Here is a 27,367-nt window from a genome sequence, read left to right as displayed (position 1 = left end):
TTCTGTTTTAGCTTAGAAATATGGGTACGTAATGTCAGAGACTGAAGTAATGAAGTAGCATGCACTTTACGCTGTTAATACGAATGCCGCAATTTTTACTAGTTTCTGGAAGGTTTTATTAGAATAAGTTATCTCGGTATTTCTAAAGGAAATAGAGAAATTACGGTACAAGTATATCCGATTCTCTACTGTTGCCAAATGAATTGTTTCACTTTCATTAAATGCTCTTTTCAGTGTTACCGTGAGGATAAATATGTTCGAATATTTTAGATTTCGATGTACGTATACCGCTATTTCGGTATTTCCATCTGAAATAACGAAATAACTAGTTTTAATACAACCTATCAGAAGCATATGTATTAACAGCCTAAAGTGCATTCTACTTAAGGTCCGGTTATGTCTCTGACATTACCCATCCATCTTTTTAGCACGGATTTCGCAATTAACGCGGTTTTTTCAAAAATATTCTTAGTCCTTTTGAATGCAAAAGACTTACACTTTTCTGAAAAAAATTTCTAAGTCCTTTTAAAAGCAAAGATTTTAGAAGAATTTTGGCAGTTTTTATTTTGCGCGGATTTCGCAATTAACACGGTTTTTGCAAAAAATATTCTAAGTCCTTTTGAATGCAAAAGACTTTCGGAAAGATGGAAGAGACGGGTCTGGAAGACTCCTTATGGCCCGCACCCTAGCTATTCTTTGTTCAGATTGTTCATCTACCCCGTTAAAAGTTATGGACTGTGAGGAACTACGGTTAGGTTTAATTAAATTCTTTAGGATTTTCCATAACTCTTTGCTGTTGTTTTGATGTTGATCGATCTTCCTTTGAATATATTCACATTTGGTCTTCTTCAAGGCCCGTGAATAAATATTTCGCGCGTGCGTGTACCCATTCCAAAGACGTTCATTAATAGTTCTGCAAAATTTGTTGCACTTTTTATCCCTTTTACGTTTAAAGCGCAAAAGATCTAAAGAGTAGCAGCTGTTCGAGTTATTTGAATTAACAAACTTTTGAGAAACTAAACTATTTGTACACTCTTTTAACACATTAGTTAGAACAGCTGCCTTGTTATCCAAATTTCTATTCAATTCCGTAAAATCCATGCTTCGCGAAACCAGTTGATTTCTTTTAGAGTACTTGATTTTAACTTTATCCTCTTCACGGTTAGGTTCATTCTCCAGCAAAATTGCAAAATCGTCTCATGGTCTGAAATTTTACAATCGGCCTCTACATACGAATGAACGCGAAAAATCAAAATTGGAATACACGTGATCTATCAATGTTCTACTGTGTCTGGAAATTCTTGTAAACTCACTAACCGTTTGCTTGAAATTGAAAAACTCTTCCAACTGCTGTTGGCAGAGTTTTTCAATCAATTTGGATATTTTGGATGATTGCCCGGATTTTTCATGCGGGAATTTCGGTGAACTGGAAGTCGCCATCTAGAATTTTAAAATGACGCCAAACATCGACGTTTGGCTACTAGTCTACTAGTCAAAACCATTCCGAAAATACTCATATTGATTGAGTTGTAGAGAATCTCGCTAAGCCGGAAGTTGGATTTGAAAATGGCGTCAAAAATCAATTTTTCATGGAAAACCTTGCGGGGAAGCTGCAGATTTGTTTATTTCTGGCACCTACTAGTCAAGACCATTCCGAAAATACCCATACAGTAAAGACCCGTTTTTATCAGCCCCTTGGCGAATTTTAAGCTGATAAAACAGTGACATTGATAAAATCGGGACACACATTTTTCTGTCTTTTTTAATAAAGCGAAGCTCTTGAAATATTCTTCTTTGCTCCTTAGATATAGCCTCACAACCTTTTCTGATTATTTACTTTAAGTTCCCTTAAGGGGGTCTGACAGCGCAAAATTTAAAAAAATAATATTTTTATTTTTGCATTTTTCGGATCTCTAAGATAAGAAATATATGCCCAAGAAAAGATTTACTCGATTTCAGCTTGGTTCATCTGCTAGAGCCCATCAAACTACCAACTATCAATCTTCATATGAAGCTGATAAAATCGGGTCAAAAAGCTGATAAAATCGGGAGCTGATAAAACCGGGTCCCCACTGTATTGATTGGGTTATAACGATTTCACTAAACCGGAAGTCGTCATCTTTGATTTCAAAATGGCGTCAAAAATCAATTTTTGGCACCTACTCTTCAAAGCCATTCCGAAAATACCCATATTGTTGAGGTGCGGGCCATAAGGAGTTTTTGCAAAAACCGCGCTAACCTCGAAAATAAACCTCGCAAAAAAACCTGAGTGAAGTTTCACCGCCAAGGACTAGATCGAGTAGATCGGGACGAAGAGGGGAGCTAAATGGCTCACAGAAGCGAGCATCGGTTTCGGGAAACATAAACCGCTAGGAGATTCACAGCCATGGACTATCTGACTATATCGTGACAAACCTTGGGAGCTAATGGATCACTAAACAGACATCGGTAACGAAAGAAATTTCGCCGCCGGAAAATATCCGAGTAGATATCGATAAATCTGGGAGCTAAGAGGCTCAAGATAGCGGGTGTCGGTCTCGGGAGAAATTCCACCGTCAGGGAACTCCCAACCGGAGTATGGTGAGTTTATCGCGGGGACAATCCAAGTAAATCGTGATAAAGCTGAGCGCTGAATAGCTGAAGTAAATAGGAGCTAAATCGCTTATGGAATCAGGATCTAAACTGAGACTGGAATTTTCATTCAAAGAGAATTTTGACAGTTGACTTTTAAGCCGTAATCACATGTTTGTCGAGAATTATTGTGTTTCGATGAGACGGAGCGCAATTGCATACAACCAAAAGAGTCTAGTTATGGCACATGTCAATATTTTGGTAAAAAATATAACCTCCATGTTCCTCAGATCTTAAGCATTTAAACTTTAAAGTATCCGGGCAAACATTCAGGCATTTGTTTGTTGATATGCTGATCCAAATTTACAATTTGGATCACCAAATACCAACATTATCAAGGCTTGTAAAAGTTTTCGGCACATCTGTGGTGGCCTTCGAGGCTGCTATACTTGAGAACAAGCTGAGAAAGTATTCCTAGCGCAGAATAAGACTAAAAGGTTAAGGTACGTAAGATTACATACCTTCTTATACATCAATATTGTCTTGATCTATTTTGTAACTCCACACTCGAAAGCTAGGAACTTAATCTCTAGTTTTGAGCAATAAATTTTCTTCAAATTTCTTTTTTGAACTAGTTATCAAAATAAGAATCAGGTCACATATCAATTAAACCGATACCAGAACACGTTAGTTTTGCTCATTCACGCATAAAAAATATTCAACGTATAAAACACGCTTAAAGTTAATTAAACTTTTTTCATATATAAAAAGTACAAGTAATGTCAGATATAACACTGGAACGAAAGTAACAAATCGATAGATCATTATAGATTTGAGTTCTAAAATCATAATAATAATAGCAATCAGTTATATTTTCTGCCTTATAAAAACTTAACAATTTGCCACCAGAATTCCTGCGTAATCTTTACCACTCTTAAACAAGTTTAAACCTTACACCTAGAAAGTAATCCTTTCACACTCAATACGTATCAGAAATAATGATGGTAGGTAATCGTTCCGGGCACACACTATACCTGTATAATACCATCCCAACCGAAACTTACCTAAACCGAGTGCGTATAGCAATATGATCAACACTATTGTAACAAGAATCTCTGCTCTATCAGATGTATATTATACAATAGTAATTTCCAGCAAAACGTATCCACTCGTCACAGTGGAACGAGACCTACAATTAAAATAAATAAATCCCGCCCTTCTTGAGTCATTGGCGAGGGCTTGCTTTTCCCTCCAGGCTTCTTGCTATGGCTGCTCGTAATGTTCCAAACTATGTTAAACTTTAGCTTTTGTTTTCCGTTCCCTTTCCCTCTACGACGTTGATTTCGTTTTACCCTTCACTGTTCCCGATCCCGACGAGCCACCCGAGCTCTTGGCGGAACTGGACGCATTCATTGCCCCGATCTGACCCTCGGCCACTGCTTCCTCGTAGGATAACGTTCGCGTATGCTTGTTACCCTCGGCATCGATTTCCAACATTTCGAACATTATATTCTTACCGTTTCCGACCGGGACAGACCCCGTCCGCGAGTCTTCGTTAGCTTCTCCTTCCGCTTCGCCTTCAGCTTCCACAATGTACTGCTCAAAGTTCATACTAGAAGGGTTGATCTCGACACCGTTCTTCGCCCACACGTCGGTGCCTTCTGCCTGCATGCTAACGGCGGATTCTGTTCCTTCCAAATCGGCAATGAGGGCTCGGGATGTGTCTGCAAAGGTATAATGTGATAGCTTATGTGAAGAACTTAAACATGAAACTTGGTGAGTTCGAGAAGAAGTGGGATAGGGTTTGACTTTGAATATTTCATAATAACACTGATAGATTTTTTTGTGTTGGTTCAACTGGAGGCTCAGACCTAGTTCCCTGTCAGGATCACTCTTTAGTTGCAGTCGAGACGAGAAATTTAACTCTGTAAATATTGCTTAAGGGCAACTAGGCTGATACACTACCGAGCTGGTTTCGAATCAGCCATATGGAGGTACAAAGTATCAGAACAAATAGAATACAATAATCTGATCTAAAGACTTGGAGTATCACACGGAACAAGATTTTGAAATATTATTGGCAGTTAGTTTCCTGATACAACAAAGACCAAGCGGAGTACGAGGATATGCGTTAACTTGAAATCAATCAAAACAACGTTCGCTGAATGTAATCACAAAAAATGTATTTTTGGTACTTCTGTACCACGATGTATCCTATAAGCTTTATGAATAACATCACAATTCAACAATAAATAAATCCAATAAAATATTCGATTGATAAAATTCGCAATTCGCTATTGATTACAACACTTATTAAAAAGTTTGCCGGAAAACTTCTCGCTTAACTATTTACACCACCCATCCTACTACGAATAATATTGAGACCACTTACCGTATCCGACGTTAACAATCTCCACCCGTTCGCCGTCAATTTCCTGCTCGTTGAACGTCTCATCTAGCTGCGGATCCTCCTCGATAACCGCGTTGAAGTGCTGTTCGTCAACGATGATCATCTCCTCCTCGATCGTGTCATCCTCTTCGCCGACATCGTGATCTTCCTCGGCATCCGCAGAATCGGTTGCCGATGTATCGTCACTTCGCTCGTTCGGTGGTGTTGTATCCAGGGGGAGAAGTGCCGTCTGCTTGCTGACTTTTGGTGTTGACGTGAGCGTAGGTATTACTGGTGCTGGAACTGACAGAATCGGTCCAGTCGGTACAGCGGAGGGCCTGTGAATGAACGGTTGTATCCGTGCGTCAACAGAAGAAGTTGATTGTTGCTCGACGACCACCGGCGATGAAGCGCTCGACGATGAGGTTGAACTGATGGAACTGGACGAAAGAGGTGGAGGGGCTTTTCTGGCACTATTGCTGCTGATGTTACTCAGAGCTGTTATTGCAGTAGATTTCGGAACAGGGATTGGCATTGCCGGTGCTGCTTTTAGTTTCGGAGTCGGTTTTGGTATGGCTTTTGGGATAATGGGAGTTGTTTTGAGGTTGGCTTGGTCCAGTTCTAATTCCCAATCGGTTGGGCTCATGGCTGGAATTCTATTGCTAGCTGAAGGATCATTTCCAGTTGCGGTAGTTGAGCTGGCCACAGCCGCTGTGGGTTTTGATTTTACTGTTTTACTACTTTGTACAATGGCGCTCGTCGAGGCGGCTGTTGGCGTGGATCGATGATTGATTTTTGATTTTTTGGTCACCGTGAGCGAGGGACCTGGTGCAGTACTGTCAGCTTCGAATTTTGTCGCTTTTGTGGGATTGTTTGAATTGTACTTGGGCGCTGCCGTTGTCGAGGTTGAGGTTGAATATGTGGACTGAGGTTTAACCATTTTTTCTGTCAAAGGTGAACTCGAAGCAGAAGAAGTTGGTGAAAGAAAACCTTTCGACAATTCTTGCAATTTGACAGCCCCGGTTACCACATCCAACGGAGTTGAAACGATGTCAACTGGGGTGTCTTCCGTTATAACCGATTTCACTGGAAGAACGGGTTGCAACTGAGAACTCAACACTGCGCTCGACGTTTTTAGCTTCTGGTCTGAGCCTATATCAAACACGACAATATTATTCAAATCGGGCTGGTGCTGAACGATTACCTTTGGTGGACTGATTATGTTCGCTGCAGCATTCGTGTCAATAACACTCTTGGGGATGGTAATCTTTTGCCCTGGATTCAAAGACCCACATGTCGCGGTTTTAGCAGGCAGAACAATCACATTGTTTTTACCTCCCGGTTGACTGATTGGCACCAGTTGTAGTTTATGTACTGACAGCTTACTTCCACTTTTGACCGGAGTAAACCCAGCTAAATTGGGTCCCTTTAACGTGACCACTTTATTGGCTACGTTTGCTCCGATTGGACTGATTGATTTTGTTACGTTAGAACTCGGTGCTACAGTGGGATTCGAAACTACCGATGTCGGGGATGGTGCAATTGTTATCGGCTGTCCCGTCGTTGGAGATCCCTGAACAATCGTATTGGGTGGAGCCAACGTAATCTGATCCAGTATTGTGATCTGATTGCCAGTAGACTGCCGACTGGCCGAATCATGCTGGGTTTTCGATGGCAGCATTCCGGTCGTTGAAAAAATTATCTTAGGATTCGGAATATCCGCCGGATTCACGATTGGTTCAACGTCGCGGTACTTTCCACTGGGGCTATTATTTCTTGGTATCGGTTTCGAAATGCCGAGACTGGCCAGCGTAGCTGCCGCAGAAGATGTCGGAATTAGTACATTTTTGGAAGGAGATTTCTTGTGGTAATTCCACAGTGGATGATTTTTCCCAGGGGCGATTGAAGAGCTTGACGGTTTCAACGGGATGTTCAGGTTATTCTTCATCGGAACTTGGTTGGTGGGATTCAACTTTGTGAGATTGTACTGAATGTCTTTCTTTGATGAAGGGAGAAGTTGCTGTTGGCCACCAAAGTTGGTAGAATTGGGGGGAGCATTCGATGCAGATGATCCTCCTGACTGTTGAACACCGTATGGTACACCGAATGGGGGTGATTTGAGAGGGACGGCTGTCGTGCCGAATGCCTGTTGGCTTTGCTGTGTTTGATATACAATGTTAGATGTAAGATGTTTCTGCAATTGAAGTGGTTCAGTAGGACTGTCCAGTGGGCCGCCACCCTGTTGTGGGATATCGTAAGGAAGCAACGGACTCGCATACGAGTGGATCAAATGCGGACTGCTTACGTTGTTACCTCTACCGCTTCCCTTAGCTCCGAAAGATTGCGAACTTCCTACTTGTGGTATAGGAGGTTGATGTGGGATCAGCATGTTTTTAGAAGCCTTACTTCCTCCTGACTGTTTGTTAGTCTGATATGATGTTTTCGCTTTGTTCTGGTTCTTTTTCGACGAAACAGATGTTTTTCGTTGGCGTTCTGGTTTATTGCTGTTTTTGCCTGTCGCTGTTTTAACGTTAAAATTGTTATTGTTGATGTTGGTTGTCAATGGCGTCGTACCGATGCTAGTGGGAGAAGAGAGTGAATTATGAGGGGAAAGGGCTTGCTGGAGGGGGAATTGCTGCTGATAGGGTTGTTGATAGTACGTCACTATTGGATTCTGATGAAGTAGATCTTGCTTTTGTAACTCCTGGTACAGCTGAGGTTTCTTTCGCAAGGGGGAGTCGTCACGAATGCTAAAAGAGCCATGCGGCGGGATCGGATCTAACGGGTATGTTCTTTTCAGATCGTTATTGATGTAACTTTTGTTGGCCGCCTCAACAAACTGAAATTTTCAGTACAATAATTAGAGTAACGATTGAAATTTGACTGCGAAACAAAATAATTACCGGATCCATTGTGACAACAGGCGGAGGGGTGTGTACAATCGGTTCCAGTGGTGGTGTCAGCGGAACCGCGATCGAGTCCATTTCCACTGGCAAGGTTTGCGTGGTTGGTTGAATGATGGGTAATTGTTGCTGCTTTTGTTGCTGTTCGAGCAGTTTGTTCTTTTCCTCCTCCTGCTCTTTCTGGAGCCGGTTTTGAGACGTTTCGAACGGATGTGGCATTCTGGCATTATCGCGGGAAATCTGTTCACAAACGGTGTTCGCTATATAGGACAACGCGGTATAGGGAGCCGTTCGAGGAAGGATCGGGAAAGTGCGACGGCCCTCCCGGCACCAATCCTGGAAAGTGTTCGGACCGAAAATTCTGCAAAAATGAAGAGAAATTATTTGGAGATGGGGATTGCAAAGTTTTACTAAATTTAGGCAACAAATTTCAATGTTTTAACGTGTTGTATAGCAAATTTGATTGCTGATACAATAGAGTCAATCTTGCTTAACCCTTCGGTACTCTCGTCGTTGTCTACATTTAGGCGACCGCCTGAAACTTTAAGAAAATTTCGCCTGAATTTCAGAACGTTGTGGACTCAGTGAACTGCACTTCCAGAGGGTTAACATGAGGCTCGAACAACTTAAAATACTTTCTTCTGTACTAGATTTTTGACAATTAACATATTGTTTTGTTCATACTATACTACCGTTATACGCATAACTGTCCCTTGCGCCATGGGATTCCCTATACATATGGGACAATTATGCTTATTTATTCATTTGTTGATTTTTCATTCAACCTGCGCTCTTCTCCATGAAATGTTGTGATAAAATGTTTACTTACTTTCCCACCTTCGAGTTTGCGCGATTCTTGGCCTAAAGGGCGAACACGAAATTATTGCGACACCGAAAATGTCATGCCAATTTTCTTATAATATTTAAAATCAATCCAAAATTTTAGGGTAGTTTTATACATATATTTACTTCAAAAATCAAGAGAAAAGTTAATCGATGGAGCCTTGAGTGTAAAATTGAACGCATTTTCGCTTGATGCCCTCCATCAAAGTCTGTCATCCGGTACCAGTTTCTCAGTTTTTTTTTTTTCCATTTTCTTAACATGTCCTTCTCGTCTTTGTTTGTCTTCTTGCTCTTCCAAAGTTCCCGCTTCATCATTGCCCAGTACTGCTCCATCGGGCGCAGATCCGGACAGTTTGGCGGATTCATGTCCTTTGGAACAAAATGGACAGAATTGGCCTTATACCACTCCAGGACACTTTTAGAATAGTGGCATGATGCCAAATCTGGCCAAAATAGCGGAGCTTCGTCGTGCTGCTGCAAGAACGGCAAAAGGCGCTTCTCCAGGCACTCAGGTTTGTAGATCTCGCCATTTACTGTGCCCTTTGTCATGAAAGGCTCACTCCTCAGTCCGCAAGAGCAGATGGCCTGCCAAATGAGATATTTGGAGGCGAACTTCGACATTTTCTTCTTATTAAATTTGTCGTCCACATAGAACTTGCTCGTGCCGGTGAAAAACTCCAACCCCGGAATTTGCTTAAAATCGGCTTTTATATACGTTTCGTCGTCCATCACACAGCAGCCATATTTTGTCAGCATCTTCTCGTATAGTTTCCGTGCCCGAGTTTTAGCCGTCGATTGTTGCCGCTCATCGCGGTTTGGGAAGGCTTGAGACGTTGGGATTTGCTTTAATCATTCGCTTCACCTTTCCCTCCGTCTTTTTGTTCTCCGGTCCCGGTTTTCTTCCAGCTCCTTTACCGTGGTCCAACGTCAACCGCTCCTGGAACCGCTTCAACACTCTGGAGACGGTTGAATGGTGAATGTTCAACATTTTTCCCAACTGCCGGTGCGACAGGTCAGGAAATTCCAGGTGTTTGGAAAGAATTTGTTCTCTCGACTCGCGTTGGTTCACCTCCCTTTTCGTTGAATCGAAAAACCCGACTTCGAGTTTGACAGCATGTAAACAATACACATCAATGAGAAAGTGTGCAAAATTTGGTTGATTTTTACCCAATGGTAAAAAAGTTATGTCCTGTTGAATGTGTCGCAATAATTTCGTGTTCGCCCTTTAGGTAGATGATCGCGAAGAGTTCGAGCGTTTGTATGCTACCGAGTTTTAACGCGTGGGCGTTTGCATTCCCGGCAATGTTGCCCTGAACCTTGATGTCTAGCGTATATGAGCGTCATTCATTTTTTAGAATGATCCAACTGGAGGCATGAACCTAGGCTGCTAAAATTGACGGTAGGGATTTACGGACGTTACTCCGTCATGCGCGCACGGAAAAGGGCGTTCGCATGTTCGCGCTTGAGAATCTGTCTATAAATTCTAAAACGTTCACTTACTCACCAGGGAATTGTTATGTTTGTGAGATCAAGGTATGTATGGATTAACGTAAATCAATTGTGTCCAGCATTGTATTATCACGCAGGGATCGAGTTTTTGTATGTTAACGGTTTTGATCGCGTGGGTAAATTCGTTTGTATAATCGTTTAACCGGTTGCATATTAGAGTAGACATTTGAGTGTTCGGCCGAGCCGCGATTTTTAGCGAACGGTTCAGAGGGAGTAACTTGGCGTTTCCTGACGTAGCATAATCGCGTGGGAACGGTCGTAGGTATAACTGAACGTGAGACAGCGTTTATTAATTTGTAAATGCTAACATATTGGCTTTATCGGCAGTGCCTTTTTATGTGTGCGAAATCGTGGGCGTAGGTATGCGCGAATGGTTGCGCTGTCATGTTCGTTTGCGCCACAGGATTTTTATTAACGCGAAGGGCGCGAGCGTTTCTATGTTAATGCAATTAATCGCGTGGACTTTACTTTGTGTCGCGTGTGCTAGTGTATGTATAACTCCGCGTGTTTGAATTCGTTTATATAACCGAAGGTGTTTGAATGTGCGCGCTATCCATTATTATAGTGTTTAATTGAGTATATGGTTCAGATAAAGGAAGAAAGTAAGCTGCCCCATCTCCCTGGAGTCTCCACTTATGGCACCCTGAGATTTATTGTCCAGTGTATATAAGTTTCATATTTTGGAGTGGGAGCACTCGAACGAGTTCGAGTGGGTATGCATGTTGGCGCTTGAGACCGCGTTCATCACTTCCACTCTGCTCACTTCAGGAATCAGGAATCAGAATATATTGGCTCAAATGGCACGTCCCCGTATGTATTCGGGGATTTGTGCCCTGCCGTGCATTCTCTTCATTTCCTATGCGAAACGAAAGGAGAAGGAGGAGGAAGAAAGTAGAACTGGCGCGGTGGAAAAAAAACACAAAAACACACATCAGATAAATTAAACTCACAAGTAGTTCAAATCGTAAGCCTAAAGCTTTTTTTCACATTGATTAGGAAATTTTAGTACGTCTCCGACTTTCAGTCGTCGTTTATGTACGGACGACCGAAAACTCAAAAATGGAATTCCGTATTCGGATTAACAAAGACCACATGAAAATGACTCTACGCGCTGAATAGTTACCATGTGATAATTGAGATTGCAGTGACTGATTAAAACCCTGGTCAGCATGCCGCAGTGGGTTTTCGGAAAATGTTACGTCTTTCTTTGGCGACACGTTTGTAGATTTCTCCAAAAATTGCGATGTTTGGACAAAGCACAAGACCGTATTTTTACTCTTATCCAACTTGTCGAAATTAGCAGGGCGGGCTCAGGACCAAAGAAGTCAATCGCTGCAACTGCCCTGGGCAATGGGTCAGCCCATTCATTTCCAGTAATACCGGAATGTCCGGGAACCCAGACAAGTTAGATAGACTTGACAATGCTTAGTTCTTCGATTTGGGTTCGGCATGTGATCAGTAGCTTGGACCGTGATTTGGCTGAGCTAAGAGCCTTTTTTCATTCAATCGTTTATTTGACAAGGCACGATTGCGCTAGCTTAAAGGTGCCAATTTGGTTTTGTTTTACATCGCTAAGGACCTTGATTGCAGCCTGACTATCGAAGCTGAAGTTTATAACTTTGTCGGACAAGCTCTGCTAAAGGGCCGATTATATCCCGCACATAATCGCAAAGATTTCTGCTTGGAATACAGTACAGTATCTACCTAGCAAGTGAGATTGTTCCAATCTCATTCCACGACAGTAGACTCCAGTACCAGCACGTCCCTCCATCAGAGAACCGTCAGTGTAATAAACCACTTGCGTTTGTTGTTGTCTACCCATATAACCAGATAACCACTACTCTCGGAGGGAATCTTCGCATGGAATGTCCTATATGGAAAGCTATATGTGAGTGCTTCTTGTTTGATGCGTATGTGTAATGGTTTGATATTTAATAGGGCCTCAAGAGCAGCAGTCGGAGTTGTGGTGAAAGCACCAGTCAACGCCATGAGCGCCATTCTTTGAAGATGGTTTAGCTTCATCTTAGTCCTCTGCCAGCACGCAAGGCATTCGTATGACAGTATTGGATGTACAATTGGTCGGTGTTAAGTTAGACCGGACCAAGTGACAAAATATTGAATATTGAAAAAACGAGTTTAAAGTTTGAATCGCAGCATCCTTTACATTGTAATTAGAAATTAATTTTTGCATTAATTCTTGTTTATTTTTACATATTTCAAATCTGGCAAAAGTCGAATGTAGCTGACGAAATTCTTTATCCAGTGCTATCATTATCTCATTTTTTTATGTTTTGCGACTTAGTCCGCTCTGACCTAACACCGACCAATTGTCGTGTAAATCCAATAGATGTATTTAGATTTGAGAGCCCAGGTCTTTCCAAAAGTTCGTCTGCACTGCCCGAAGGCCATGTACGCTTTCTTGGCTCTGAACTCAATGTGAGCAGACCAATTCAATTTGGAATCCAATATAACTCTAATGTATTTGACTTGATCTGCACACAGTAGCTCAGAATCACGGTTGTTATTCGCTTCTTCGTGAAAAGAACCATTGAAGTTTTGCTTGGGTTAACTGATAATTTAACTTGTAGACACCACTGTTCAATAGCATTAAGTCAAAGATTATTCCGATACAAAGTCCAGTAATTAGTATTTGGTAATCGTCAGCAAACCCGTAGGTTGGAGATGCAAGATCATTGAGTTTCTTTAACAAGCCGTCGGTAACCAAGTCTCATAACAAATGTGATAGAACGCCACCCTGAGGAAATACCGCAAATACTCAACTTCCACCTGTCGCATTGACGATCAAAGAATGCGGCTACTAAGCATTGCGTTTATCCAACCCGAGATACATGCAGATATTCCGTGACCGCGCGTCGCTTCCAGAATCGACTGGAAGGATACATTGTCAAAAGCACCCTCAATATCTAGGAATACACCAAAGCTAGATTACTTGAGCGAGAAGGCTTTCTCAATGTTGTAAGCAACATCGTGAAGCAGAGTGATCGTGGATTTCCCACAATGATATACATGTTGCATTTTGTGCAGTGGATATTCAACTAAACTAACGTTCCTGATGTGATGATCGATTATCCGTTCCAAAGCTTTCAGAAGAAAAGAACTTAAGCTGATAGGCCTAAACTCTTGGCTTCTTCGTAACTTGAGCGCCTCCCTTTGGGAATAAATCTAACAGTTATTTCTCGCCATGCTTTCGGGATATACCCGTTAGCAAGACTGGAAAGCATAATCTTTTTCAAGACATGTTTGTGTATATCAAATCCCCTTTGCAGTAGCACAGGTAGTATTCCATCTTTTCCGGGTGATTTGTATGGAGCAAAGCTGTCAACTGCCCACTTGACCGATTCAGTGGTACCCAATGTTCGTGGTAACGCCCACGAGTCCGAATCACCAGAATGAGATCTGTGAACATTGTTCAGCTCCAGATCGATACAACCTATAAACAGTGTTGCTGAACTCGTAAAAATAACTCTTGTATTTCTCATTCGCGTGTTCTCATTGCGCCCAACACTCGTATCCGAGTGTTCTCCATGCATGCCTTTCTTTCGTTCACTCCCCAGCCGGGTAGAATTTCTGCGAGTGCCAGCCGGCCAAAAGCGACTCAAATTGCACATATTGAAACCCACTCTTTCGTTCGCACCCACCCACTGGCGCTCACTCCTACTGCTGCTACCACTCGTCCGTGCTCCCACTCGCCCATGCTCCCGCTCGTCTATGCTACCACTCGTCCGTACTCCTACTCGTAGCCACTCGCGCTATTTAACCCACTCGTATCCTCTCGCACTCTTAAACGCGTTCGCCTTCACTCGCACTCTTGCAGTCGCTAGCGCTCTCGCTCCCACTCGCATTTCGTTCTTCGTTGGTAGACCAAGAATGTATGAAAATGAATTTATTCGGATATTTTATGTACAAAGTCTAAGCCGCGTTGCGTTGACGGACATTTACGTTGATGGAAGCTAATGTATCGTCTGCATTGAGGTTGATATGACGCTGGTATAACGGAAAAGGAAAATAAACGCACCCGAATGAAATGCAGTTGCGTTAAAACGTAAATTTAAAAAAACTGCAAAATCGATTGGATTGACACTTTTAAATATGTGAAACCTTAACATGTCAAATATATATAATTCCATTCAATGCTGCATTTATGCACTTCTTAAAATAATTAGTTTTTTGGTCAAATATACCTATATTGAAGTTTGAGATTTTTTGTGGGATACCCTATAAATAAATACCATTCCAGAAATCTTCGGAACCATTTTCTAACTATTCATATAATACTCACCATATTGGGAATACTACTGATACATTCCACCATTATAATTCAACTATTATACTATCATACTCATTTTAGTTACCATTTCCAATATCTTCCTTGTATCCTATACTGGAGATTTGTATACTACATTGTCCTTTGGCGCCAGAGGTTAATATTGCTCGGGTGGGCTTTGTTATTCGTATATCTGTTAACCCTGCTCCAAAAATCTGTAGTTTAAGACGGTCAAAAATCCTCGTCTAACAATATTACGGAGATAGCTCAATTGGATAAAGTGTCAGTCCACTTAGTGTCAACGAAGCATTCTTCAGAAGATGGCAAGAGCAAAATAATATTTCATCAATCGATAAAATTGAAATGTTGAGAAGCTTGGGAAAAGATTTTTTCTCCAGCTAATATTTTATCCATCGCTAAACCAAAAATATGCATGCCACCATAATCTGTATGGTTCTTGAATGGTATGTTGTCAAAATGTATATGGAAAACAGCATATTTTGATATGGTGACTGTTCTTAACAACCCGTTGTTTGTATGGTCGAGTATGGAAAAACGACACTGGGTAAGTTCGATATTATACTAGGTAATGGTTAATCTATTGTTGAACGAACCACATTGGAAATGGTTTTGAAACGATTGATGCAATGGTTGGCATATGGTATTCATTTATGCGGGTAATGAAATGACAGGAACAGTTTTTATTGTCAATTATGTCACTGAAAGAATATATGCATAAATCGCTCAGATAATTTTCGTAAAATATCGAATTAAATAGTTACTACAAGAGTCAGTCCCATAAAGATATGAGATCCCAAAGAAAACGGGACAAATATGCGAATCATGGGTAGTATACATCTATGACCATTCCTGGTACATTTTGCATTAAATGAATCGGATATTCGGATTAAATACATGGTTTCGAGATAAACGTATTTAATGCGGTTCACTACAAAAATTCAAACCCATTAACAAACATTGGCTTCTATAGAATATGTATGCAGGAGATCGACTACCGTCATAAAGTGAATTTCTAAACATAAGGACTTAATTTATTGAATATTTCGTGACCAATTCCAATATACGCTGTCCTTGTCCTCCAAATTACGACGGAATCAGAGCAAATCTACACACAGAAAAAAAATGTTGGTAAAAATAAGAGATTTTCACTCTTAGCAAAAAACAACCAACGCATACTCTTAGTTTAAAAATAAAACTTTTGTTTTGAGTACTATTCTTCATTTGCTTAAAAGAAAAACTTTTACTTTGATTACTATTCTTGATTAATTTAAAAGTTTTACTTTCAACCTAATAGTTGGCGTTGGTGGTTTTTTGCTAACAGCGGAACACTCTTACTTTTATCAATATTTTTTTTTCTGTGTATCAGCTGTAAGCAAAGTACTCTATGCGTTATATATACTAAACCATTCGTTCACAGTCCTAAATTGATACAACCAGCGGACTATATTAGAAGAAATCTCTAGTGAGTGATTTTGCGCACTTTCCAATAACCTGAACCACAGAGAACAGACATCCATGATCGAACAAAAATATTTAAAAAACGTGTGTAAACATTTGAATTAATATACGAAAAACACTAGCGCCGCCACACCAACCTATCCCAACTATCCGTCAAATCGATTCCGGAACCGGTTCGAAATCCTGGATGGATTCAGCATGGAATCTAGCTCAAAGAAAACAACCGATTCCGACTCTATCGGTTGACGCATTTGAGCTGGAATTCATGCTGGAAGTCCGAATCGGTTCAGGACTAGTTTGACTGGGTAGAGGAATAACCGCTGTCAATTCTGTCGAACTCAGCCACAAAAAAACATGACGACAGTAGCGCGCCTGGTTTAGATATCCGAACTACCTTCCAAACCGTTAGAGATTTTACACAAGTTGAATGCTGAAGATGGACGTCTGTTCTCTGTGCCTGAACTCTGCACTTTAAAAGTGTGAGTAATCAAGCTGCTACTGAAAACTGAGAACTGAAACATGTCAAAACACATGTATTTGAAGTTATAGAGATGGTACTCTCATAGACAGGCCAGTCGAACTAACCAGTCTATGAGATAATTTTTTTAGTAGAATGTTAAGTGCGTAATACGGTTCGAATCGAGTTTTTGTGCCACAAGCAATACTTGCATTGAAATAGTAATTTTTACTTGCTCGTCAACTCCTCACGCTGGCTTTTCCCAGATAACGAATTAACTGGTTTATTTTGCCGATTGGTATTTTCCCGAATGGGTTGTTTTGCCGAATTAAGTATAAAAATATACTTTCGATATTATTTTCGATGGCAATTAAACGGTTTCGAAGGTAGTTGGAATATCCAAACCAGGTGCGCTACTGTCGTCATGTTTTACCTGTGGCTGAGTTCGACAGAATTGACAGCGGTTACTCCTCAACCCAGTCAAACTAGTCCGGTACCGGTTCGGACTTCCAGCATGAATTCCAGCTCAAATGCAACAATCGATAGAGTCGGAATCGGTTGTTTTCTTTGAGCAAGATTCCATACTGAATCCATTCAGGATTTCGAACCGGTTTCGGAATGGATTTGACGGATAGTTGGGATAGATTGGTGTGGCGGCGCCAGTGTTTATCGTATATTAATTCAAATGCTTACACACGTTTTTTAAATACTTTTGTTCGATCATGGATGTCTGTTCTCTGTGATTCAATATTTAAATTTGACAAAAAGCATGGATGTGGGATGATAAATTATAGAATCAATAGTCAAAATGTAAAGAATAGTTAAGGTAACTATTAAAATCAAACTTTAAATGAAAATAGTTTCTCTTTGAGCGTTTTGGTGGAATGCGGAAATTGAAAATTTTGAGAATGCTGAATTTTAATGAAAATTAAAATGCCTAATGAAATGAAATATCTCTGAATTAATTCCTACTATCCTGATTCATTTGCTTCTCTTATTCTTAGGTTTAGATTATTTCAACAAGTATATACCAAAGTTTTATAAATCTGTACTAATTGAGATTTGAACATGACTGAACAACATTGTTTTCGGTAATACTGATTCTTCTTGACGAAAAAACAGTTTGCACAATACTGTTCAAATAATTACTCACGATTATTTACTATATATTAGTGGGACGGAACTTTATTCCATTTACCATCTTAGTAAAATTGGTAGTAGCAGATTAGTTTTTTTTTTCAATAAATTATATTAAATTCGTGTTTCCAATTTTCATTGTTCAAAAAAGAAACTATCCTTAAAAAGCTTTAGATTTTATTGTTGGATATCACATACATGCCCAAGTAACAATTTAGCTGGATATTGGCTTAAACAGCTCTTGTTCAACTTATTCTCTCGGATCAAAGACTTTTTCAGCTTTCGTTGTTTGTTGGGTGCTTCCCTTCTGCCCAGAAGTGCGTAATATACGCCTTTTACTTCTGCTCAGAAGTATATAATCGGTACAAAAATGCAAACCCATTAGCCAGGATGGACTTTTAGTCGCACTTATGGCCCACTGAACGAGCAGCCGCTATTGCTTTGCTCTAAGACGATTTCGCCAGATTTTCAGAGCAGTGTGCATTCAGTGCACTAGCGCGACTTTCGCAAGGTTAAGGGGTTGCCTGGTGTAGTGGGTAAAAAACATTAATGTTTTTTTATTCGTTTAATTGTTAGTATTGAACCTCTAGAAAAGCCCACTGCAATCTCGTTGGCCTCTTCTTTTGTTCTAAACAACCATGCTTTTTAACGATTTCAGTCTATCGGCAACTTTAACAGCATCTTTCTCGAAACCGCATTTTTTCAAATTGCCGGTAACTCAAAAACCATTCAACGAATTGACTTGATTTTTTATGAGAATGCATAACATGTGTAGTCAATGAACTAAGGGTTTTCCCTTACAAAAATCTTCCTCGTTATTTTGAAGAAAAGTGAACGAATTTTATTTTTCGGTTTTTCTTATGCTATTTTCCGAAATTCCAACTGTTCTATATTTTTTTTGGTTCATCGAGTAACTACAAGTCTATGTTTTAAAAATCTTATTGAATTTCCTATTTCAGACAATTATATCAAGAGTTATCATGTCCTCCGCGGAATTCCTCGACATGGAAATGGTTGAACGTCTTCTCTTCGAACGCTCGTATGTGTGGCTTTGCCTGACTGAAAATTTTTCATTCATAATGAATATATACATAAACCTTAACGAGAGGTCCATTGTCACCTTGCCATCAAAATCGTATAACAAAATTACTTCAAATTTCAGTTTGAGCACTTTATAGTAGACGCCCCTTAAAAGACAAGTTTCTTTAAGACACCGCACTTATAATTTTACATATTTAACAAAAAATATGAAAAACAATATATTTAATTTGTTCTTTAAATACGACCGGTATAAACCTGTATAGACAGATAACGTATGTATGCAATGACAATTTAATGCGAACGCGCGCACTGTTTTTTTTTCCATACGTTTATTTGACACGGCATTTGCAAAAGCTTTTTACGCCAGTTTCTTTTTTTACATAGCACGTTACAAAAATCCTTAAGACTAATTTTAACTATACTAGTAATTTGTCTAAAACTAACACTGAAATCACTTTATTGTTTTGCTTTTTTCCTTACATTAACGCGCGCACTGTTTAGTTAGTTTTTGCTTGCATTGTTATAGGATTTCATCAGAATGCCGTACCTGATCCCTTCGCTCCTTTACGAGCGCTCCCAGTTACTAAAAGAGTGTATACGAGCTGTTCTAATAAACATCTTCAGAGCTGTAAAGAGTGCTTAGCACACGGGAATGGGTGGCATGCAGTGAAAACTCGCAGCCGAGGAGTCCCATCATAGGAACCCACTCGCCGTTAGAGCTAAAACCTAGAGAGCCGACAAGAGTGCGAGTGACACACGAGCCTATAGCAAAGGCAGATAACTCACATGAATCAAGCATATTTGCCGCTCGTGCTGATCGTCACATATTTGAGAGTTCTTCGAAAACGTGTGTACAGCAGTAGGGAGCATACAGTGTTAGTCTCGCGCTCGCTGGCGAACGAGGAGGGTGTGTTGGCTTCTCGCTCTTTTAGCAACACTGCCTATAAAGTGTGCATCGAAGAGACAATTAAGAACATCTTTTTCGTCTGTCACATAAATACCATATCCGGCTTTTAAGGAGCTCATCTGAAAATGTGTCGATTTTGAGATTTCATTTAACCTGCTAGCACTTGTCTAAACAAGTCTTGTCTAAACAAGTCTCTAAACTTGTCTAAACTAGACATTAGTGCGTAGGTTTTGCCAGCCAGCCCGCTCTGCAGATCTAAGACATTTCTTATATGCACTACGCGCCGACCTGAAAGCCCTGGAGTCATCACGCTGACGCCGGTTCCAAGCTCTTCTCACATCCTTCTTCATTCTTCCAAGCTCAGCCCTCCACCAAGGGGTTCCCTTAGTCGATTTAACAGTACGAAGTGGACAAGCTTTTTCGTAGAATGTTACTATGAATGAGTTTGTCGTATCCACGACGTCATTTAAGTCGTCTAGTTGAATAATTATTGGAAAATATCCATGAAATTCAGTCGCCAAGTTTTCCAAAAAGAGGTCTAAGTTTGCAGATTTAGGATTACGATATGTTATCATATTGAGGGTGACATCAAAATGATATAAAAATATGTATTTTAGATTGGATAGACGGTTCAGTTGCATTTGGAACCTGCCCATTTCCCAGCTCATACGAAATTCTTTCAGAGCAAAGCGTTATGTCTAACACCTCCTCTCTCCCTAACCTCGCAAAAGTTGGTCGGCTTCCCACATTCAGAATATCGAGATTTGTACTCAAATGATGCGATGAGCATTTGCATCACTGCCGATAATGAGTGGAAGCCCATTCCTACAATATAATACAATGCTTTTGAAATTATCAGAAGGATATGACTCGTTATGAGGTAGATATGCTGAAGAATATATATACTTTTTGTCTATGTTGCCGACAGTCAATGTAACTGTGAATGCACAGTTATCAGTTGTGAGCTCCCATATGAGACACACGTCAATAGGGTTGCACGTCATTTCCCGGAATACTATTCCCCGGAATACCACTTCCCGGAAAACTATTTCCCGGAATGTACCATATCCCGGAATATCGTTTCTCGGAATGTATGATTTCTCGGAAAACCATTTCCCGGAATGTATCATTTCCCGCAAAACTATTTCCCGGAATGTATCATTTCGCGGAATACCATTTCCCGGAAAATTAAAAAAAAATTGGACCTCACCGACCAAACTTATTTTTAGAAGACCTGCTATGCAGCTACCTACCTACTTTAGAACATGAAAAGTTGTTCGAAAATATTTTTTTTCTGAAAATATTTTTTTTGATCTTGAAGGTTATTGTGGTAAAAAAACAAGATAGCGACAAAACTGTCATTTTAAAGATTTAATATTTTCGATTCTGCGATGTTAGGAAAATTTATTTAAATTGATCATTGTATGAACAGCGTACGTCTTTTGGTTTTAAACCAAAATGAAACTTGGGAGGATTTAAAAAAAATCGTGTGGGGAATAAAAAACACCCAAATGGATGGGATGTCAATGAATGAAATGGGTACCAAAATAGAAACAAATAGGGTTACTGTGCCCTAATTCATCTTAGCACCTCTATTCATGCAATAAAATTGTACTAAACCGTTTTGCGCGTTAAGGGCACAAGACCTCTATTCATCCCACCCAATTTGAACACATTAGCTAGAGCAGTGTCTGCTGTCTCTATTCAACGCATTAGCTGAAATGGTGAGACGAATAAGGGTGCGTTGTACTCGACTTTTCGCTTCGCTCTAACGCGAGTATTTTACATTTTCCATGCCAGATTTTTAATTGATCTGCTTCTTATGAACGAAGCAAAGATGTGGATACCTATTTAAGCGCAATCCAATCAGTGTAAGCCGAGTTATCAGCGAAATAGTGTGACAACGTGACTAATGAGATGAATAAGGGCACGTATACCCTACTTTCCAATTTTCCCACCGCAGGTAGTGAAGGGGTGAATAAATTCCATAAATTCATGACCGTCTAACTAGCAGGCCCTGTATTTTGCCTCATATTTGTTCCAAATTTTGCGGATTCAGTTAAAATGGTAAAATGGGTTTCAATTCTTTTACTATTTTGGATCGATTTTTTCGCGTGGTAATTTTCGGTGAAAAGCATAATACACCACTGTAGAATTTTTAAGATTTGGAAATTTTGTTATTGAAATAAAATGATATAACAGAAAATGAAAGGCGAACAGTATACCTAATTGTATATATTATTAATTGTGTCCTATCGTTTTTAGGTAAACTCCAAGCGTACTAAAAACTTCAAACGAGTTTTTTCAAATCCACTTCAAACCACGAGCTTTGAAATATTCACAGTATATTCTAAATTATTTTCTCCAGCGACGTGCGAAGAATTTTAGTTAATAAATGATGTCTGTATCGATTTTCTTGGCCCATTTCAGCAAATTTAAGACTAAGAGAAACGAAAACAATGAAATTGAAAGATGATATTTTCAGCGTTTCGCGTAAAATTAAAATAGCGAAAAAAATCCATACGTAAGTCACTTGCTATCGTTCTAAGGAATCGAAAAAAAAAACTTTAGTTTTTGACACTAGGTCAAACATTACAGGAGATAGTGTAAATTCGTAATGAACAATTTAGAACGCCTCAAAATGCGGCCATTTTTAAAATTGAAGAGGCAGTGTTTTCCACAACGTTGGCAACATTTTTATGATAACCAATCACAGTACTCTAAAATGCCCTGAATACGTTGATTGATTTTGATGAAGATTAGGTAAAAGGTAATGAAAAAATATAAACATTTCCTAAAATTTAGGCATAAATATTACCGGAACCTTTGAAATTTTATAGATTGTGAATGTATTTGTCTGCCTTCTTATAAATAAGCATTCTTCTTTGGAATTTTGTGTAGAATGTTAATCTAAATCTATATGAAGTTTCTCTGAAAATACTCTTGGACTTTCATTGATTTTTATTCTCACTAATATTTGTTTATACTAACAGTGAATTGAAAATGCCTTCAGTTATTCAAAATTTCACTTCGTATTAAAAATTTCTATGTGAATTAGCCTTCTTTGGAACAATAACAAATCAATGGAAATAATTTTAGAATTTCATTGATTCAAATACAATAAATACAATAAAATGGATTTGCCTTCTTTAAAATTTTCGTAGCATATTTTTGAAATGCTATTAATTTTAAATTAAATTACGGCCTTCTTCGATATCGCCTTCTTTTTAGCTATTTTCTGGACCTTCGATTGATTGATAATGTTTTCAAATAAGATTACATATGCATGAGAATTAGTTTTTCAAATTCATTAACATGGTCAGCGAGCAAAGACAAGCTGTAAAGAGAACCAAACACATATTTGAGTAGCAGTGCCGAGAAAAAGTACGTTCCAGGAAATGGTATTCCGGGAAATGGTACATTCCGGGAAATGGGATATTCCGGGAAACGATATTCCGGGAAATGGGACATTCCGGGAAATGATATTCCGGGAAATAGTACATTCCGGGAAATGACATTCCGGGAAATGGTATTCCGGGAAACGACATACAATCGTCAATAGCGTTATTTGCAAGAATGCACAGTGGTACGACTTAGAACAAAAGGTGGACTAAAGTCCAAGCTCTGTCGTATCGGTTCAAATAGGACGGTTTTATGTAATTTTGGTACGCTCAATTTGTTTTTGATATTAAAACATTTTAAAAATAAACATTTACTATTCATTAGGGTGTCTCAAAAATGTATTTTTTTTCTAAATCGTTCTTAAAATTGGTGTATATTAATTTTCGTGTGCCTAGTCGTTGTTGATATTAACATTTGTAAAAAGAATTTCATTATACATTAGGGTGGCTCAAAAATAATTATTTTGTAGCGAAGGCTCAAAATATTTTTTAAATAAATTTTTGTGCTCTGAATTCCTATTTTGGTTTCAAAAACAAAAATTAGCTTTACTACTTATTAGAGTGGCTCAAAAGTAAGTATTTTGTCTTTTATATTGTTCTTTTTTTCAATAGTAATTTTGGAATTTATTTTCCATATTGAAACGAATTTATTGATTTCTCATTCTCAGGCTTCAGCAGAGGCGACGCGTCGGTACGTTCAACCTGTTCATTGAACAGGTTGCCAAGATCAGCCGACTCGAAACCCATTTCGAGTTAACAGTAGCACGATAACTATTTTAAATGAGAGTAATAATATCCAAACCTTGAAGTTCGACAATTTCTAGAGCATTTTTTTTTTTCAAAACGACATACCTACAATGAGTGACTTTCTTTATTTACTTTTTCTTCTGTTAATATGTAATTCGGTCGCTTGAACATTTATCCATCAACTCTTTGCATAATATGCTAGTCAAAACCTGGGACGGGACATGCGGATAGACGTTTTCTTTTCCCTTTTTTATTCTTCGTTTCTAACTTTGCTCACATACGCTCTCATTCTGGTTCACATATTGCTCACAAGCTTTCTCATTCCGGCTCACACTGGTTCAAAGTGACGTTTCATAGCTGGATCAATTTGACACTCGTTTTTTTTTTCCTATCCGCATGTCCCGTCCCAGGTCAAAACCACTCTCTTTCGATCTGTACTGTGAAATAAGTGTTAAGTTATATGGTGATGCCGTAAAAATCGAAAGAGAAAGAGAACAAAGAGAGTCACTCATTGTAGATGTGTCGTTTTGAATAGAAGCTCTAGATTTGATCCGAACCATAAACCAACTCAGCGTCTCCAGTGAGTAGAATTCAGAGATTTTCTGCTTTCCCATGACCGGTTCAACCAGAAACTTGCACGTACTCTCACCGCATGCTCTGGATGGAGCCATCTTGCTGAGCGATGGATGGAATAGCAGGGTAAGTGTCATGGGTGAATGCTTCTTCTATTCTATTCACCGGTTCAAATCAAATATTGAACCAGCGTGCATTGTTGCGATATCCACATGGGCGTTGGAGCTGTGTGCAAAAGGAGAGCGTTTTATAATTTTCAAACACATAGCGTCATACGTTCTTAGCTGTCGGTTGTACGCTAGTTTTCTTGGGTTGCCTAGCAAAATGTTTCTGCCCTTGGGACATACTAGTAAGCGCGTAGGTATATGGTTGGTTCAACGACAATAATGAACCGTCTATTTTGCTTCAAGGAAATTGTTTGTTTTTTGCATTTACATACTGAAAATATGTCTACTGATGTTATATATTTTTTGCTCTTGCTCTACGGTAAATTGAGCATTTTACAAGACCTTCGTTGAACAATTCATTGATGGGTTTTGACAACCAATTCGTTTTGCTCAGATCCTGCGAACAGTTTCCTGTCACAAATTCATTGGTCCTATTCGTTAGATATTGGATGGAATCGACGACGAAATAAGCATCAGATCAGAAAAATCTAATGGAATCAAATCAGAGACGTTTCTGATCAGCTGCTTATTCCATGACGTTTTGAGGGCCCTCGTGATATATTGAACAGATTGACGGTGGAACCACGCGTCGCCTCTGGGCTTCAGAAATGACTATTTTGTTTTTACGGATCAAATAACATATGTTCGACTAATTTTGAAACGTTTAATTCATTAGTGGGTTACTTGATATGAAAACTACATTTTCTTTCATTTTCAAAAAAGCGTCATAGTGGCATGTTTAATTACATTCACTAATCACTAATGCACTAATCAACAAGATGGGTAATGATTTTGTTCGCAGGTGTGATTTAAGTTACTTAGATTAAATTGTTAAATAGTGAAGTGCAAGTGCATCTAACTATAAAAACATAGTGGAATTAAATGGAAGAAAATCTTTGAAACATTACTTATTTCATATCTTAAATAAAAATAAATCCAAATCCCTTTTTTTCGCGTATATGGTTCATTTAAAAATGATTATATTTTATATGAATAATATCGCAGTTATATCAGTGCTATGAAAATTCGGATCAAAATAGTCTCACCAATTGATCAGAACTCAACTGTGTTCACTCAATTTGGCAGCTATTGCTTAACTTAGCAAGAAATAGTTCCAGAAACATTTTATGATATATTTCAAATGGTTGAAAATATTTACTGATTTTTAAACATTCTTAATACCATCGAAAAAACCATACCTCCCACTCGGCTCCTTACTCTTGAACGCTAGTAGAACCCTTGGAGATCATGCTCTCAATGCTATTTGAAAGTTGTGCATATATTCGTGTCATTATTCTAGCCATAAAGTGATTATTCAAATTCAATATCAGTAATAACCATGCGTCTCCATTCACAGTTTTTTTTTAATTTGACTGCTTATCGCAAGTTTTCGCAAAACTAGCATAGACTCATTTTAAAGAGAAAAAAGCTGTAAAAAATTCATTTTACGTTTAAATCACCCAAAATCTCGCGAAAATGTCTCTGATGGCTCAGCTGATAGGAGAAAAATACTAGTGAGAATATCGCACAAGCTTCATATATGGACTTAAGTCCGGGCTCGTCCCACTGTGGAATGTAAACACGCGGCATTTCACGTGGGTTAGTCACGCCTGCCTTGTTCTAACCAATGAAGGCAGAGTTAAGTAATTTTCTTATATAGAAGCTTCCTTTAAAAAAGTAAGATTCTTGCACCCTTGCTATAGAAGCTGTACCTTCCTGCACAGGTTGAGATTGATTCATAGTTGCTGCCCGTTTATGCTGGAGATTGATTTGTGCTATTCTAACCATTGCTGATTAGAAAACTGTACATTTCATTTCCAACATATGTTGCATAACTAGAGGCATTCTTTATATGTATTAACATCTTAAGAAAGTTGGGATTCCAATGCATATGAAGAACCATATCAGGTTTAAATGGTATACGATCATTCGATTCCCAGGATTTTCGAAGGAAATAATGGTCCACTGTGTCAGAGATTCGCATAACACAGTAAGGGTAAAACCCAAAATACTCCGTGAGCGACTCGGCAGGGAACTACACGTTGACTTAGGGACTCCTGCTTTCAGTCGCATCCTACGACATGAGAGCAGGAACACACTGGCTCAGAGAGAGATATAAATTTGGTGTCTTCTTCAAAGTTGTAGAACGGCGGGCATTTGCAGTAATTCATTTGAACATCTCAGTATTCTATCTCTCTTCTACGAAAAGTTACTATTGGCGCCCTCCATGCGGTCACAGGTGGAACTAATATTTTATAACCAAAACATGACTCGTATTATTTACTATAATTCTTCTGAACATACTATTGAGCTAAACCTAACCGATATATCACAAAAATGTATAGGTCGTAGCAATCGAGTACTGATACACAACCATGCAAGCTAGGCCCCATACAAAACTGACTCAGACATCACTTCGGTAAAAGGTTAAAAACTTCTTTTAACAGGGCTGGACTAACTATCAGTCTTCGACAAAGTTGTAAACAATTAAATGATCTTTCTTATTTTCACTTAGTGACAATATGATGCATACAGTGCCACCTAGCGGTGAAAATACGAGCTAGTGGGTTTTCTTCATGCAAATTGTCGAAAAATCCCATACAAACTGCAGGCACGTTGGTCCGGTAGATAGACTTGTCCAATTTGTCCTGGTAGGACGAGAAATCGACTCAGAAGTGGGCCGATTGAGCTTTCAAAAATTCATTATTTTTCTGGGCAGTCTAGTATAACCTTTCCAACGAGCGCTTGTTTTTCAAAATCAGTACAGAAACACCATCGCACGAGCTCGCCAATAAAACTGACCTACTTGACTCCACTCTACTCTACTGTTTAGGGTAAGAGGGTATAATACGCCCCACTTCTATTCCCAGAATTCCCGAATTATCTGAAACGTAAAAATCACTGATAACAATATCATTTCATGAAATCAACGTACTACACAGGAAACTGGATGTACCT

General features: G+C 39.2%; 1 protein-coding gene across 1 annotated transcript; it reads right to left on the bottom strand.

Moving 5' to 3' along the window:
* Window positions 1-3,408: 3,408 nt before the first annotated feature.
* On the bottom strand, window positions 3,409-13,930 carry LOC131679657 (mucin-2-like). Its single transcript, XM_058960389.1, has 4 exons — window positions 13,875-13,930; window positions 7,864-8,224; window positions 4,964-7,799; window positions 3,409-4,295 (listed from the first exon to the last, which is right to left on the bottom strand). The coding sequence occupies exons 1-4, from the start codon at window positions 13,928-13,930 to the stop codon at window positions 3,901-3,903; spliced, it is 3,648 nt and encodes a 1,215-aa protein (XP_058816372.1). The 3' UTR covers window positions 3,409-3,900.
* Between the last annotated feature and the right edge of the window lie 13,437 nt (window positions 13,931-27,367).

The sequence above is a fragment of the Topomyia yanbarensis genome, chromosome 2 (assembly GCF_030247195.1).
Source record: "Topomyia yanbarensis strain Yona2022 chromosome 2, ASM3024719v1, whole genome shotgun sequence".
NCBI lineage: Eukaryota > Metazoa > Arthropoda > Insecta > Diptera > Culicidae > Topomyia > Topomyia yanbarensis.
The sequence above is the reverse complement of the archived record's forward strand: the minus strand, read 5'-3'. Positions and strand labels throughout refer to the sequence as shown.